Below are 17834 nucleotides of genomic sequence, written 5' to 3' on the forward strand. Positions count from 1 at the left end.
GAACTCCAGGCGGTTCTTCATATTCCCCGATTTGCCCGAAAGTTCGCTGAACACACTAACAAAGAGCACTGAAATAGTAACTCAAATATTGCGACAAAATATTCCTTTCCCGCGAAATTATTCCATTTTCAATTTCGCTCCTCACCGTGTCTGGGTTCACGTTTTGGACTCTTTGTTCCCAACTGATTACACGCAGTTTTATCCTGTCAAATGAATGCTTTGGAAGCTCGCTCCCGCATCCGCACAGAAGCAAAAGACAAATGCCCGGCAGAGTTCATTTTTTAGAATTCCCGCTCGACCTGCGAGCCTTCCTTCCACTAACATCACAGCACTGAAACGCGAGTATTTTTGAACGATGGTTTTAGCATCATTTTCACTCGCTAATGTCACAATAACTATTCTGAATTTCGCTATACGGAATAGCATACCGGAAAGGGTAACGGCCGGTGATTCCGAAAATATAGGTAATTGGGCTAGCTAAACAAAGCACCGATATACCTTAAAAAACACACACGCACACGCACGCGCACACACACGCACGCACGCACGCACGATGTGTGTGTGTGTGTGCGTGTGCGCGCGCGTGCTTTTGCCTTTTTTTATCGTCGCATGTGTATGCGTGGTTTCTATTTAAAGGGAAGCTGAAGTAGTTCTTCAAAACAACGAGTTAGAGGTGAATTCTACCATATTTTGTCCTGTGAATTTGAATATCACAAGCATTGGACCCGAGCGTATCAAGTGACGCTAGAAACACATACACACTAAAAAAAAGGCTGGGTGTGTCGTTGTACCCGGAGCTTTCAACTGCCTTGCGCTTGCCGCATGTGAGGGACTGCGTGCATCGTTTTTGATTGCTCCTATAAGGAATGCGGAATGAGCAGAAATGTTGAGATCTGCGTATAGTACGTCACAAATCGCTCCTCCCACCCAATGTGCCGGAGTAGCTTCAGCACCCATTTCAAAGTGCTCTTGTGGGCATACTTGGCGCACCAGTCTCCAATATCATTCTCTCCTGCCACCCAACGCGCCGGGAAGAAGCTTCAGCACTATTTTGAAAGTGTTGTTGTGGCTATACTTGGCGCATCAAGCTGAAATATACCTTCGGTATTCGTGGCCCTGGAGGCCAAATAAAGACGATCTTAAGCCCGGGTTACTGCTTATACATCATACAAAAGACAGTCTGCAACCGCAAGTCACCGCAATATCGTGGTTCGAATGCCGCGTGTCAAGTTTCTCCCTGAACTCATTGCGATACGGTATTCTAAGCACGGACCGCGGAGTGACTCGCGTTCCAATCTGTATGCAGGCTGCCGTCTATATGATTTCTAGGCGGTGTGACCCCGGCTTCAGTGTGTGTGTGTGTGTGTGTGTTTTTTCTCTAATACAAAGTCGCTTCAGTTCTCCTTTAAAACAACGTGCAATTTTCCCGTCATCTCTGGAGTTACCCTCGAGTGAGCTCTACCTAACATTCCGTGACCACGCAGTGAAGCCGACCCAAACGTCACGTCGACAAAAAAAAAAAAAATTCAGCCTTTCCATTTTGGTGAAGAGGAAGACAAGCGGAGCTGGTACAATAGAAAGTAATGGCCGGCCGCAAGTCGGCAAGCCAGAGTGGAAAGGCTGCCGCCATCTATGAGCGACGGCGGCAACCATATACGTGGCTTGCCGCCGTCGCTCATGGATGGCGGTAGGTGTCCAGAGTTCGGTGTCTTTATTTCTTTGCGGGAGGCACGATCCTGGGAACACTAGCCCTTAACAGCTCCGCTGTAAAAGTTAGGTTGGAGCAAACACGAAGAGATGTAAAGATATACAACTGTATCCGACTTTTTGTTTTCGGCATGAAATTATACCAGGCTGATATTGTCTGCAGTTTTTTCGGTAATAGGCGCCTACCGGACAATCGGCAACTCTCGCTCACAAGTGAAGGGGCACCTTATCAGCAGCAGCATCGCTATCTGGTCACAAGATAGCACGCATGGCAACAAGCGGAACATTCTGGGCAAACAATTATAATATCCGCGTAGAAAACGATACTGGGAATATTACAGGCGAATTAAAGTTTCGTGACAGTGAATTATAAAGGTTGATATGTGAAAGCAAACCCTCTGGTAAAAGCAGTTCAGAGCAAAGCTTGACGCATTCACGTTGCTCATATTCACATGGCTAGGCAAGTGTGTCCTCCCTCGAGAAAATAGAGAAGTCTTTTTATAGGGGGCTCAATACTTTGGGTTCCCCAAGCTCTATAGGTGACCTAAAGCGTCAGAGCCCCCTATTCTAAAACTTCGTGATCTCGCCAAATCGCGTTAAATCATGACCATTGCGGAGATCTGCGTAGCAAGCTTCCATTTCACGGCGCGACTGAACACGACACCACCTTCGCGTTAAAAATACCGAGGTAGCAGCCGTACTGCGGTGGCAGATTGTCTCATCTACAGTTCGATTTCTTGCCGGCGTACATAAGGAAGACTCACCTCATGCTGTCTACACGTATGCAAACGTTTATTTTTGAGGTCCCCATATAGCTCTTACTTTCTCTATTATAAGAATTATTTCTTCGCTAAAATATAATTTTCTTTCGGTTTCTTATACTTTCATCTTTAATAAAAGTTTCTATACCGCTAGATGCGTTGTTTTCTTGAAATAATCGTGAGTTTTAGAACAGCGTACTCAGCGCTTTCCCTACTCAAGAATATAGCGTCGTCGAGCCTGAGCCTGCGCCGAACTCAAACGGCATTGTGGGTACCCAAGCTAGCTGAAAAGCGTACACGCGATCTCGTCCTAGTCAATTATGAGATTGTAGAAAACGAACTAAATTGGCCGTGACAAGCGTAGGCATCACTTACTACAGACCAACCCGACTCATCGAAGTCACGCCACGGCGGCGGCGCTGCTGTCGGCACTGCGCATGAGCAGACGGTTCCTCGCGTCCGAATCTGGTTTGTGCGCGCGCGCCATGCCCACACACTTTCTGGGTAAAGCGTGCTTCTTTCTAAACAGTGTGTTGGTTTAGAAAACAGGTTCCATATGAAATGCGATCTAAGAAAAAACGTTTCTTTTTTCCTTCGAGTTGCCAAATTTCACACGCACGAAAGAGTTGTGATTACATGTTGGTGACGCTGCAGGCTCAAAATGCTCGCGTTTATGGCTGCGAATCAGAAACGAATACGAAATCACGGTTGTTTTTCTAGTAATTAAAATATATATGACCGCTGCACCCTTCATACGATAACTATGTATTTCTGAATATCATTGCAGTGTTGTTCATTCTCTGCCCCCGTGAATCACGTGAAATTCTCTGCCCCCGCGAAAAAAGAATATTATTCTAGACGGTAGGAGATATTGCAGAATTATTTTTTTTCACGGACGTACGGACGCACACGGTCAAAGAACAAAACAATTGTCTAGGATATAGTGTAAGAAAAATAACAACAGTCAATTGAATATCGAGGTTTTTATTAATTCACCTTATGGGGTATAGAGAAATTTAGAGCTGCAAAAGCCAGGGGTCGTTCGTGAGTTCGAGGCGCATCCCTGTCCGCTTTGATCTGGAGAAGCACCGTCCCGGCGTGCAGCCGCGTGGGTGCCGCAGCGTGGCACACGTTGAAGACCCCGGTTGGCTACCGTACTGCACTGATCCGATTGCCTTGGACAGCGAAGACTCCAAACCCAATTTAAGGACAGTCTAATACCTCGCTCTTTCAATCACTCTTACCGAAATTCGACCCAATTTAGTTAAGGGTCTGCTTGGTAACAGGGCACTCCTTACAAAACCACTTTTAAAGCTCCTGTTTTATTTAAGGGACTCTAATAGAAATAAAAATAAAAACACGAAAATTCGGAAAGTGCGAGCATCGAAGCATCGACCTAGATCCCCAAGATGGCGTAACGGTACACGAGCATGCACTTAAATTCCTGTGTGACCGGAGAAAGCGGGCCGGGCCATCGGGTCACCGGGAATCAGTCGCTTACTTTCCCCGCTTTCTTTCGCTTTGTCGCTCACAAACTTCTCCTTCCCCATAAACGAGGAAACAAGACAAAACCTACAAACGAAGTCCATTTTGAGGAGGTCTGTTCGGAGCGCTTTCACTGAATTCGGGCTCCCGTCAAAGAAACGCACACGGGCGGGATTTTGTTCCCGAAGAGCCGACATGCCTTTTCAGCGCCACCGGACAATGGGCAGCGAAGAGGAATCGGAGTTGTCGCTCTGCGACGTTTGACGCGGGAAAGGAAAAAAAGCAGAAAAAAAGCGAGGGTTTGAAGACGATACAGTTTCGGTTCGGTCGCGTCATCCGATACTCCGTCCGCGCGGGGACTGGGCTTAAGAGAGGAAGCAACTCAAACCATGCAGACGGTTTGCAACTTAATGGCGGTCGCGTCTCGTGCGGATTGGATCGGCCGCAAATGCGCATGGGCTGCGTGGTGAGGAGGGAATCGGGAGGAAAGGCGGAGACGTTTGCAGACGACAAACACTTTCGTCACCTCTTTATAAGCTCGTATTTCAAAGGCGGTTCATAAACCACGGGACCCCCCGATCGAGCTGCTGGAAACACTCTGTAATCTGGGCAGCCTGTCGGATGTTCTCGCCGACTGCGCCCATCAAGCTTCGCCACGACGACCGCTGAATAACGGGGACCAGCAGTTAAATGGATGGGACACGACGACGATGGAAACTGAAATACGAGACAAACCACATCTGAAATGAACAGGTCGAATTACTCGGCTGTATTTACGAGTGCCGTAATTTGGTGTTGCGGTTTCGGCGAGTGATTTTATCCGACCTCCGACCCGGGATGGCTGGTGTTTTCTCCAAACAGAATCCGCTCGCGAGCCTGCCGTGTGTAAGCCATTTTGTGTCTTTCTGCTTTTTAAAACGTTCAGGGGAAATGTGTGGCGAGCAGAGGCATTGAGCTCTCAGGCCAAGGATGTTGGGAACGAACCCGACATCCTTGACCTGATGAGGTCGTTGTGATTCGAAATGTTAGAGACCTCTGACAAGATATTTAACTTTCTGCGTGCCTAGGCATAAAAAAACAAAAAAAAAAAAAACATTGTGGTTGTAGTTAGGATGTTTTTCTTTCTGTTTTATGCACGGAAGTTGTGAGTCGAGAATTCACTGCTCAGTGCCACGTCCTTTCATATTCTTTTTTACGGCGGAGCTGTTAAGGGCTATGTTCCCCGGATCGTGTCCGGTACCAAGCAAATGTTGACACAAAACTCTGGACAGCTGCCGCCATCTATGAGCGACGGTGGCAACCAGATGACCGGCTTGGCGGCATCGTTCATTGATGGCGGCAAGTTTTCCAGCCTTTCCACTCTGGTTTTCACCAGAGTGGAAAGGCTGAATTTTTCTAGGCGTCGTCCTACATGTCCTCGAGGTCGTCCTAGAAGTCGCCCTTGAGGTCGTCCTAGACGTGGTCCTCGAGGTTATCCTAGAAGTTGTCCTTTGAGGTCGTCCTTAAGGACGTACTAAACGTAGTCCTCTTGGTCTTTCTAGACGTCGTCCTCGAGGTCTTTCTAGACGTCGTCCTTTAGGCGTCGTCTTTGAGGTCGTACAAGAGGTCGTCCTTGAGGTCGTCTCACCATAGTACAGCTTCGCTGGTCTTCCTTCTTCACCAGAGTGGAAAGGCTGAAAGTTTTTTTTCTATGATTTGTGGGATGAGGTCACAGAATTGATTGTTTGAAAAGTAGCATTCCGTCTTGCGCGCACCATAGAAACGAAAACTAATAAATTATATAAATCGTAACTTATATGACTGCTGTAAGACCGGAAATCCGTTGATTAAAATGAATGAAAGAAACGGATACTCGCCGGAAGGTAAACAATCGTCGTGACTTCCGGAGTCCCTCGTCAAATGCCCTTTCACGCTAATTACTTCTATGACATTCTTCTTTTTTTTTTTGTCTTATCTTTTATCCCCAAATACCTGATTCCGTATGGAAACATTAACCGAGGTTGTCGCTTGACATTATATTCTAGCACATGGTACAAACGAAAAATAATAAACCAATTATGTCTCGATGAATAGCGGTCCTTTCTATACAAATGTTTTCCCATCAATTGCACCGAAACAAGCCTCGAAGATTGGTCCATCGTTAAGAGCGAGAAATGGCAAGATGCGGACAAGAGGAAGCCGGGACACAGTCAACGGGAACGACCCATAATTTGTGCTGATAGCAGGGAGTTCTCATATTGAGTATACGAGCAAACGCAAGCACCGTGCGTTTTGCTTTAGTGTTACGTATTCCACACTGCGCGTGCGGGTACCGCGCTAATCCAAGACCGCAGCCTGAACTGCGGTCTTGGATTGGCTCTTGGCGACGACGCGCACGCGTAGTGGGGAGCACGCAACAAACTCTCTAACGTCGCGCTCCGCGTAAAATAGACAGGCGGTGAACGTGCCAGCCCGACGTTGACCAGACATTCCGTCTGGCTGGTTCACACTTGCGGATTCGCGGGCGAATCCGCCGAGAAATTGACGCCGGGAGGGGGAATTCCCTCGTTGGAGACGGAATACTCGATACCGTGTGCAATCAGTCCGGGACCGATTTTTGCCGCGCGGAAAACGTTTTCACGACGTCGCTGCCAGTCGGAACGCACGGAGGAAATGGTGCTTGCGGCGTCACGTCCTCGAGTGGAACGTACGCACACTGTCTCCGTTTGCTCGTTACTTTATTATTGCCTTTTTGTATTGCCGAGAGAATGTTGGGCATTTGCTCGGCACTGTGGGTTAGCGTTAACTAGCAGAGGAGGTCTGCGAGAGCATATTTTGGAACACCACTCGAGCCAGAGGCTGTCTCCTCTGATATCCGCGGGAGACCGGAGCCGCTCGAACGTGACGGGTGGCATCAAATGGGATCGGCGCCGTCGTTTTCCGCCCGGCGTTTTCGGTCGGCGACGAGAGAGTTTATTCGCGAGTGGGAACGCGGCCTTCCGGCCATTGTTGAGCTTGATAGCGTGGCGGAGAGGGGCGAGCATCTTCTCGTTGCGCAGCCAATGCCGTTGCGGCGTTAGCCGATAAGAACAGCGCAGCCAAGACTCGTGAAGCGAGTCGCGACCAACGCCTTTCTTCAGCTCTGATTGACCAAATTTTCAATCCTAATTTTCGGCGTTCCCTGTCAGACTTACAGGCCTTCGGAATTAACATCTTTAAAGAAGCGGTGAAGCAGCTCGCGATCTTGCGCTTATCGGAGTGCGCTGATCCGTGACTCTTTAAAGGAGTTGGTTCCGTAGGCCTTTAACGTGCCCGTCTGACTGCGGAGTACCCGCATAATATATGGGCGTTTATTTCCTCCGGATGAAATCGGCGCGCATCGGTATCGACTACGCACGAACGCGAACCAAACGTATACGGCGCGCAAGTTTGTCCACTCCTCGAGCACTTTGCGCGAGGAGCGGACTTCAAGACCCCAGGTTAGCGGTTGTACTGCGCTGGCGATATGACTCATGTACAGCTGGGAGAAACGTCACCTGTTGAGGCAGGCTAATAAACCATTTGCACGACAGGCATAAAAGTATATTTAAAATAGGTCTTCTACAATCGGCGAATAAGCCAGAGCGAGCACATACCAGGCGCGAAGGATTGCAAACTGATTCGCCACCGACTATGAAGGTCCCTTACCTAAAGGGAGCTTTATTACCGTGTGAATGGGGTAGAAGTTCTAGGCTGTGTAAACATACAGACGTCCCAATTATTAATATTAAATCGCGTACCTCGCGAACTATCCTCCACCCAGATAATACGCTGGCGCATTTGAAAAGACGAAATATACGTGTGGCTAGGGCTACCCACGGCCTATGGATAATGAGGCCAAGCATAAGATAAGACGAAGACAGATGCGCTTTTAGGAGTCGTATTCCCGGATCCCACAAATGCCACCTAAGCGTGTTGTTTAGATTAGATGGTCTTTAGAACATCTCCGCCGAGGGCGTACGATTTTCCGCGAGGCAAAAATGTAAATGACGATGCCTCTTTTCGCGTGCAATTAGGGGCGCTAAAACAAACCGAGGCCGTACAACGTCGACGATATCGTCGAGAGAAGCGCCAGCTCCCGGACAATGGGCCCGTCTAGAATTAACGAGGACCGTTAACTCGGCCTAATGGCGGGGCGCTGGCGCTTTTTTCCCAGAACTCGTTTCCTCGCGATGCCCAACTGCCTCGGAAAGCCGCCGTGTGCACGAAAAAGTGCCGTCGCAGGCGGACCGTGCCCAGGCGCTCTCATAACGCGATAGTTCAGTCGCATCACGTGACGACACTCAGACATGCGCACGATTTCGTTAAGGGGTGTCCAAACAGGACACTATAAAACGCACGACTCCGACAAATCGTGAAAATTGAAGCGGGCGCGAAGCGGGCCCGTCCGCTTCCATTTTCACGATTTGTCGGAGTCGTGCCTTTTGTAGTGTCCTGTTTGGACACCCCCTTACACGTTCCTCACTCAAAGAGTGACCGAGTGTGCAACAAAACACCGAGCCGCAAAAAAAAGAAAAAAAAAAGAAAAAACGCGTTACGTTATTTTATATGCACGGTGTTACTTTTTTCGTTATTTTTTTTTTTTTAAGCAAAATTACAGAAGGACGACTTGAAGCAAAAAAAGTACACATGCGTTGTGCAGAAAAAAAAATTTCGAAAAGGTCACCAAAAAATTAAAGTTGCTTTTGCGAAAAAAATAGCGTTCAGGTGAGCTGGTGAACGTTAACCATGATGCATTATACCTGAAACTGTGTTAGAAAAAGGGACGCATCAAACAACTCAAGAGACAGAATGACCTTGATCTATTTTTCTTTCTCGTCAGCTGCTTGGTGTTTTTTTTCCTTTTCTCGCCACAGTCTCAGGCATAATGCGTCGAGAATGAAGATAAGCTTTTGCTTATCTTCATTCTCGTGAGCGTCTATTACTAGGAATAATCTGTTTGACTTCACGTGCAACGCAGTATGCTCGGCCATATATTGATTAACGTTGTGGATGATGCCCGTCGTCGTGTGCCATTTCAGAGTTTGTGAATTGGAGCGAGGTCAAGGTTGGTTTAGCTGTAAGGGATTATCTCGAACGCGTCGCAGACAACGCGTTAAGGCCCGTTCACACTCTTGCAACCGACTTCGACCGAGAGAGACCAGACCGTTTTTTAAGCCTTTTGCGACTTCTTAGGACCGGATGCGATGCAGCGGAGCTGGTCCTAAGAAGTCGCAAGAGGCTTAAAAACCGGTCTGGTCTCTCTCGGTCTAACTCGGTCGCAAGAGTGTGAACGGGCCTTTACTAGTCGTGCTGCGTACAGCTTTGATACATTGCTTCGGACACCTATCTTCGGTCGACACGATACATCTACCGTTTCTGAAAGAAACAGCCCTTACATTTTCGATGGTTTGTCAGAGTAATTCGTTGTCAGACGGGAAAAAAAACAAGATCCATACTGAACGGGAGGAAAGTAGACTGTGTGTGAAAATATATATATTTTTACGCCGTATTCTGTTCTTCTATTTACTTTATTTTTTTAGACAAATTCTCGAGACAATTAGCTTGGAAGGTCGAATGAGGTACGTAATTTATTCTTGGCGAGGCCGGAACGACACTCGTTAGAAGGTTTCTGTGTGCGCGGGAATCAGCGAAACATTGCGAGTTATTCCGGAGGAGGCTCGTTAGGCAGAGCAGGTTTCCTTTTCAGAAAAAATTCACCGATATTTGTTTGAAAGTTTTCTTTATTATTAGCAAGGCTCTACTGAAACGCAAACTTTCACACATCTTCTAGGTTTGCGCTGAGCTACTTACTGAAGATGGCGCCATATTTATTTTTCCGTGCAGCTGCGAATCATTTACATCTGCAAGTTCGCTCCCTTTTTTCGCGTCACGTCTCTTCATTTATCGGGCCTGTTTGCATCTTCATAAGGCTCCTTTCTTATCCCGTTCAAGTCCGGAATTAACACAAACCGATTTAAGGCTGCAAAACTCTTCTAGACTATATTTGTTTTCCATCTAAACTTCCGATTATTAGACTCATTCCCTGAAGTATTTTTAGGCTTCCAAATATAAACGTGCGCCTGCAACCGCTTTCAAGTCGTTTTACCTGCCTGAATATACTCCACTTCGGTAACTAACTTACTTGTCGAATATGCTCCAACTTTTATTTCTCCTTTTTATAGCTTACCAAATTATGCAAATGGTGCACCCAAACCCCATCCACGAAAAAGAAAAATGGTCGATATGATATATATTCCTACATGTTCTCTCCCTTATAGCGTAATCAGTGACATCACTCCACCCAGTGCAATACGGAGCCCACATGATCGCTGGCAAAAACGTTGACGTACCTTGTATACGCATGAACTTTCTTGTCTCTGTATATATTTGAACTGTTCCGAAGGAAAACGTAATTTCCCCTATGTCCAACATTTTTAGCGCACCTTCGCTGTGAAAGAAAGCTGAAGGTTCAGCAGCGTCTCCCCCAACCCATTACCTAACACGCCACGTCCTTTGTGCATTGCTTGCATGTGTAGAAACCACCACAAAGAATAACAGCAAAAAGAGACGGGTTCACGCTTTCCTGTTCTTATCGCCTCGTCTCATCTGGCGTCGGCAGGAACAGTTAGCAGGACCCTGTGGTCCACGAATTTCCCTCGCAGTCCTGGAGTCGACTGCGACAGCGCAAGCAGACCGCCCGGTTCAAGAGACGAAGTACAGAGTCGTCCTGTTTCGTCCAACTGAGAAGAGCAGCTCGCTTCCGGTGCGCCGAAGCCCGGCAGCAGAACGCCGTCCACCAGACCCCGACCAGAAGGTCCCACACGGCGACAGGCGAGCCACGGTCCCGCACGCGCAGCCCCCGCACACCCTCGTGCCCCCCCCCCCCCCCCCCCAGCCCACGCCGAAGCCCGCCCGACGGGGCACCCAGAGCTTCCCCCTTCCTCGCGCACGTGGTCCTTCTCTCACTAACGGTTCCCCAGTTCAAGAAAACAGCGGCCCGAACGCTGCCCGAACGGAGATCTCAACGGTAGCCAAGGGGAAAGCCCTCTCCACCGCCAGACGGAGACCGGCGCAAGTAAATGCCGAAAGCGGCAAGGAGGTGCGGGGCATCCGTTCAGGTAGCCTCCGTTGCCAAGTCTGAGAGAAAACCGTTTCCGAGGAGGAGAACGCGCCTCTCCCGTTGTCGACCTCGCCCATTGGTCGTTCCAGGGGCAAGACGCTTCCCCTCGCCCCCGAGGGGGCACCCCCCGCACACCCCCTCCTGGAGGCAAAGACAACCGTGGGCACCGCCACCGGCAGCCCCAGAAGCCCCACGGGAAGCCCCCCCGACCAGCCGCGCAGCTCCCGGTCTTGCCACAAGTCGGCTCCGCAAAGCGACCCGCATCGCCACGCCAACTGCTCGCGGAGAAAAAAGGGCAATCGAGAAGCTAGCGCGGGAGACGTTCATCTGCCCTGCTCCAGAGACTCCAAGATCCCCGAGGCGCGTTCTGCGGGGAGGCCCTCCTTTTGCCCCCGTGGCCTCGACCCTTCTTCAGCGTCTGCAACCGCGAGTTGATGCGGTCGACGTCGCGCTCCTGAAACCGTTGTCACTATGGACGGCGCCTTGGCGATGGCCGTCAACTGCCTGGCAGCCCAGCACGACCTCTACTCGGCGTCCTTCTCGCCGCTGCGGATGCCCGCGTACGGCCTCTCGGTGTCCGACGGCTGCCCGACGCCCGCGTCCAGTCCCGGGGGCACCCTGCCGCCCTGCTCGCCCGCGGCCGACAGCCCCGCGAACCTCACCGAGCTGTGTCCCATGCCGCGCGACGCGACGCAGTGCATGCGCGACCTCTCGTACGACGACTGCGACCCCCAGCAGGACACCGAGTTTGACTCGGATGCCGAGAACGGCAGCGTCTTCTCCGTCGGCTCTTCCACCGAGAGCGGCGGGTTCGCGCACGGCGGCAAGCGGTGTGGCAAGCGGAGGACGACGTCTTCCAGGACCCCGCCGACCAAGGTCGTCATCAGGAAGCGGAGGCTGGCCGCCAACGCCCGCGAGCGCCGACGGATGAGTTCGCTGAACGTGGCCTTCGACAAGCTGCGCGACGTGGTGCCTTCGCTCGGCAACGACCGCAAACTGTCCAAGTTCGAGACGCTCCAGATGGCGCAGAGCTACATCTCGGCGCTCAGTGAACTCCTGTGCAGAGAGTGACTCGCCGTGAGGAGCCGACCTCACTCCAAAGAAACTTAGAGATGACGAGTGGACGCGGTGTGGCGCCGCTGGACCTTGCGCCCAAGTTATAAGAACTCCGACACGGAACGAAAAGGTCTTCCAGAAACCGCGCTTGCACGCTCCGTTGTTCTGAAAGTAAGTGCGTGGCGATTTCGCGGGTACTAGCTTCCGCCTTGATCGAAAACGATCTCGAGAAAACCTCTTTCCAAATTACTCCCCTTTTGGAACCCGTCTCCAGGTTAAAGTCATCATATTTGACTTTCGCCAGTTAGCACAAGTCTCATACTCGTGCCCGTGGGGTATCTGCGTCACGCAAGAAACTGCCTAGACCAGTGCCTGATCTAAGAATACTCATGCGCTCTATTTCATTACATTTTCGCGAGAAATCGTTCCCAAGGGCTCGTCCCACTGCAGAGCTACAAGCGCTAAATTGTGTCCGTCGAGACAAAGCGACTTTAACATTTAGAGGAACGTACCGGTCTCGAGCAGTGTCCACAGAACCTCGCAAGTGTCCACAGAACCTTGCACGTTGATGACTCTTAGGTCTGCCAACAAGTATCTTCGACTTGTCTGTGAGATTTGTATTTGTGTTTTATTTTCTTATCGTTGTTGTGCGGACGATACCCCGAGTGCTACCAGCCTACCTCAAACCACCAAAAAATATACCTCCAATTCATTCCATTGTCTATATTTTTTTCTCCTCATAGTTCCGATAATTCCACTATTTTTTTTTTGTTTTTTGTTTTTCGTTGCACTGGTCAGGGAAGAAATCAGAGACAGCCATTTTTCTGCCCTACTCGCGAATTTGTTTTGTCGCTTTTACGATCGACTACAAGTGAAATCGTCTCGTTTGATATTGCGAATACTGCGGTGTTTCATTCCGAGAAACTGTGTTTGGCCCCTGTTGTTTGCGTCACAATGTTTTGCGGCACTATGGAGATATTCTGAAAAAAAAAAAGGAAACTCCATAACGTGTCGCGCTAGTCTTGTGGTTATCGGGCGCCAATTCAATGGCGCTCTCAGTGCTCAGTGAAGTGTCAAAGTGATGTCGCGCTTGGTCGCACGTCCACTGTCCGTCGGGACTTTGCTCAAGTGATAGTATTCCAAGCCTCATCGTGCCAAAAGCCTCGTTATTCTTGGTACGCCTCAGCAAAGTTCGCACCTCGGTGCCCGCCCTGTACTGGCGCCTAATATAACGGTCTACAGAGTTTTCCCATGTTGGCATTTGTACATATACGAGTTTCTACAGTACGTATGACGTGCCTTATACAATTTTCCTACGTTGACAATAAAAATAGATACATCGATATTTTTTTATATACATATATCGGTGTGTCGCTATTATTTTATTACATAATGCGAAGTCTCAATTCCTTTTTGTTACGCGTCTTCGCACCTTCAGCAAATAGTATTGGCGACTTAAGAAAACCTTTCGGCGCCATTACAGAGTCGTGATATGACCTGTACTCCGTTTCACCTTATGTTGTACCGCAGCGAAGGTTAGAAGCGCGAGCTCATAGCGTTGGCAGCTGCTCTTAATTCACGAAAGCTTGTGCCGCCTAGATGTGCCCTAGTGCAAGGAGCTCGCGCTTGTAGCCTTTTCGTGAGGTACGTGATAAGGTGAAACAGAGTATAGCGTCGCGTACTTGAGTTTCGTAGCCGCGATGAAGTTTTGCAGCCTTCTGGCGGCTAAAGCACGAGACCGCTGAAGCACGAGTGAACCCTGAAAGTTATTCGGCCTCAAATTTAGTTAAGTTACACATACAGTGACAGTCTTGTAAGTGCATACGTAAACTTAAGACTGAATGTATCACTGTACATGTTCATGCGCAACCGCGCTGTCGTCGAACAAGCCCTCACGAAATGTGGGCAAACGCGCAGCTTTCCCACGAGGTGTGGGCACTGCTCTGCGCAGGAAATAGACTGTCTGCGCATGATCCCAGCCAATGTCCTTTGTCCTTTTCGTGTTCCTGTATTCCTTTCCCTCTTTTCGGGGGCGTAATAGCATTATGACAATTTAATTTAGCGTAATCTAGTGGATCGTTTGGAAGACTCCAATAGCTGCACCCGACAGCGATACGATGCACGAGCAAAGGCGTCGGCGGAGTACCGGGTATCGTTATCGGAGTTATTGGAAGCGTCTACTCAGACTGCCTAATGACAGCCAATGGGTTCCCGCTTCGCCTGCAATATACGTTCGCGGCAAAGTTCTCGCGTGGCGGTGAGAGGAACAATAGTGCGGCAACACTGACAGCACTCCGCTAGTGGCAGAGTTTAAAGCGGTGATAACGCGGCGCGCCGATGTTCAGGTGAAAGCGGTACGAATCTGTTCTTACGTTGGCATAATTTTGAAAATTTTAATCGATCTGATTTAGATGTTACTAAAACGTAGAAGTTAGAGTTACAGGTAATGAAATTTAACATAAAGCGTATTTAGTATAAGATATTCAGCCAATTGTTTTTTTACTATTTACGATACTGCGACCTGTCGGTCAACGGCCATATTTCAACCTAAAACCTTCGATCACTTACTTTACAGCTCGATATAGATAGCCCTAAAGGACCAGTCACACAGCTCTTGAATGCGCGTTTGCAGACACGTATTGCGCAATTTTTAACCGTTGTGACAGAATCTGTTTTCTCGTATGAGGCGTGACTGAAGGGGGATCGGTTTTCGTGTGGGCTAGCGCACACCAACTCGGAACACGTGATGCGAAAGCTCGCGCTGAAGAGCCCAGGATAGGGTGTACTGGAACTGGGAGGTATGCCGACCGCGTTCGTCTCTCCATAGGGTTATGGTGTTATGTGGCCCAATTCCAACGCAGGAGCCCGGGGTGACACTGCCAGTCAGAGCAGGGTCAGGACGCCGGTCAGGCAGCGTTTATCAAGGTTGGCATGGGGCCTGTTGGGGCGACTATTTCCTCTGGTTTTGCGTTAAGATTAAAGCGATACAATAATGTGCGGCTGCTAGCTGTGCCAAAGCGACAAGGGACTCACAACGACGTCAAGTTTACGGCGAAGAAAAAGACGGAGCGGTGCTATTTTGTGCCGGGGTGCAACGTGGGTTACAACACAAGCAAAGAGAAACACTCCTCGTTTCGGACGCCGGGCGACGCCTCTCTTCGCGAAATAAAATACTCTGACTCCAGATAAAAAAAAATTCTGCAGAAAAATATAAAGTTTAAGATGAATGTGTCACTTCTGTGACATGTCAAAGAAAACAAATTTCTCCAACTGGGGCTGCTTTTCAATAAAAACAGCAGTTGAAGTTGCCACCTTGACAGTTTTGGTGCTTGTCTTTATATGGTGCCTGCTTACTAAACAAAATCGATTCCGACATTTTCTAGTCTATAAGCTTTGGCAGATAATACAGAAGTCAAGAAAACGCTCACTTTCATTAATCCATGCTTCACAAAAAATATGTTAACACCTGCACAGGAACTAAGTATATAAAAGTCTGAAAAATTTACAGCTGCCGAAAAAGATAATTAAAATAGCTTTGACTTCAAAGCGGAGAGGAAAGCATCGCATAGCATACTCAAACTTCGCTTTCTTAGTGGTGGTATGCGAGGTAAGATTGACAATTATTCTTCTATAACAGCAAAAATTAAAGAAGCGTGACTATGGAAGGAATTGACCGCGCCTAGAAGGTGTTTGCGCTTTCAATATAAGCTTCTGCCGCTAGCGCAAGTCACGTTTTTTCACATGACTTTGAGGTACGACGGAGCTCAGACTTTCTTACAACCGAGCAGGATGAAACAAACGAAGAATGCGACCATTTTCACACCAAACAAAGCATCTCTACTGCAACCGCCAAGCCTCTGCCCCACAGCGCCTTCACCGGCGTGCTTGCAAATTGCGACACACTCATGGCTGCCGGACGGCCCACACCTCTTTATTCTAGTATACCTATTCAGGGATCCTGGGTTCAATCCCCTCCCCTGCCCGTTTTGATCTGGATGAGCATCGTACCGGCGTGTGGTCGTGTATCACTACCGCGTGGTGCGCGTTAAAGACCCCAGGCTATCGGTTGTACTGTACTGGATAAATTACTCATCTACAGCTGAGGCAGCAGCCTTAATAAGCCTTAATACCCACGGACCAAAGGGACCAAAGGCGGGACCAAAGGACCGGGATATCGTCGCCTTCTGTGATTAGCCACCTCCTCAGCGCTGACCGATCGCAGCAGGCGGTGATGTTCCGGTCCCTCGATCCGGCTTGTTCACGCCGTGTAGATTAGGGCCCCGGACGCCCATTGAGGCTAACTTCCAGCTGCATATAAACATACACACTCCACAATATTACTATTAGGTATGACCGCAGACCATTTTCGGACACGTATCTGCAGCGAACACCGCGTATTTTGTATGAAGCAGTGTGAATGTGGCCTTAATGATCCAGTACCATTAGAAACAAAATACGCTTGGTCTTGCCAAACACACATTGATTCGGTTTTTGATGCTATCTATACAGGGACATGATTGACAATGCTCCTGATAGCCTGCATAGGCGGGCCTTTAACGAGCAAAAAGAAAACTAATTTCTAGAGATATTTGTATGGGAAAATGCCCTAGACCGGTGAATAAAGCAAACTCGAGCTTTGAAACCTTCGTATGAATCGTCCGTTACCGTATTCCCCCGTTGCGGGTTCTTGTCTTTTTGTTTTTGTTTTTTACTCTTCACCCGCTTGTTTTTTTGTTGTTTTTTTTTTTTTTTGTCGTAAATTCTACGGTGTGTACGCTTCATTAATTTGGCTGATATATGGGTAAATGCGCCGCTAATAAGCCTCTAATTGAGTGCAACCGTACACAGGGACGCACGATGAAAGTTTTCTGCCATAAGTGCGAGTGAGAGCGAGTCGTTACAAAAGCGCGTTTCACACTAAGCACCAGCCCGCTAGGCAGCTCCCGTCAAGTGGACGAGGGCGTCATTTAATGCGCCGGCGGGAGGGCGCACCGTCCGGAGGGCCGGCGTTTACAGTCCGTCACTCCGCGTAGCCACTCGCCTTCCGCATTTTTCGGTGTCATCGAACAATCGAGGCTCCCACGGGACGCGCCCGAAATGTACAAGTATAGAAATAACGATTGCCGAACTGTCCGCCTGACGGGGCCACGCCGGGGTGAAAACTAAAATTGTGGCTGTCTGCGCTAAATGGTCTAAAGAGACGAGCATTATTCTCTCTATTTCTTTATTTATTTGAACAAAAGAATGGGGAACATGGCGCCGACAGTTTGTTTCGTAGTGGCCAGCTGCCGAGGTCAGGCGTTAGTTACGTCGGGAACATTGTTGGGAATCGATGCGCGGTTGTTCTTATACGCAGCGGTCTCTGACGGACGATCTCGTGAACCGACAGGTCGGATAATGCCTTATGTAAGTCATTATCTGACGTGTCGAATAATGAGTAGAGCTGGAATTTCCGGGATATGTCCCCATTTTTGAAAAGTGTCTCGATAACAGTCTCAGCTACCAGTAAAAATTGTGCGTCTTGTGTTTATTTCCTCCTTCGTCCGTTATCTCCGTGTTTTTTCTTTTTTTTTTTTTAAATATGTAACATTAATTAGCGCGTCTGTTTACTTACTTTTGTTCAAACATTTATCGATCAATTTTCATTTCGTTTTTTGTGTGAACCGACCTTAAAAAGCTGGATATGCAACGCCACCGACCGCTAG

General features: G+C 48.8%; 1 protein-coding gene across 1 annotated transcript; it reads left to right on the top strand.

The window, feature by feature from the left end:
- The first annotated feature begins 11544 nt into the window (after window positions 1–11544).
- Window positions 11545–13517, top strand: LOC8051477 (protein atonal-like). The gene has a single exon (XM_029985104.2). It carries the CDS (start codon window positions 11545–11547, stop codon window positions 12142–12144), a length of 600 nt encoding a protein of 199 aa, XP_029840964.1. The 3' UTR covers window positions 12145–13517.
- Window positions 13518–17834: the final 4317 nt, after the last annotated feature.

The sequence above is a fragment of the Ixodes scapularis genome, unplaced genomic scaffold, assembly GCF_016920785.2.
Source record: "Ixodes scapularis isolate PalLabHiFi unplaced genomic scaffold, ASM1692078v2 PGA_scaffold3__209_contigs__length_174095766, whole genome shotgun sequence".
NCBI classification, from domain to species: domain Eukaryota; kingdom Metazoa; phylum Arthropoda; class Arachnida; order Ixodida; family Ixodidae; genus Ixodes; species Ixodes scapularis.

Excerpts from the sequence above, each read along its gene's own strand:
- LOC8051477 (XM_029985104.2), top strand. The coding sequence starts at position 11,545 with ATGGACGGCGCCTTGGCGATGGCCGTCAACTGCCTGGCAGCCCAGCAC.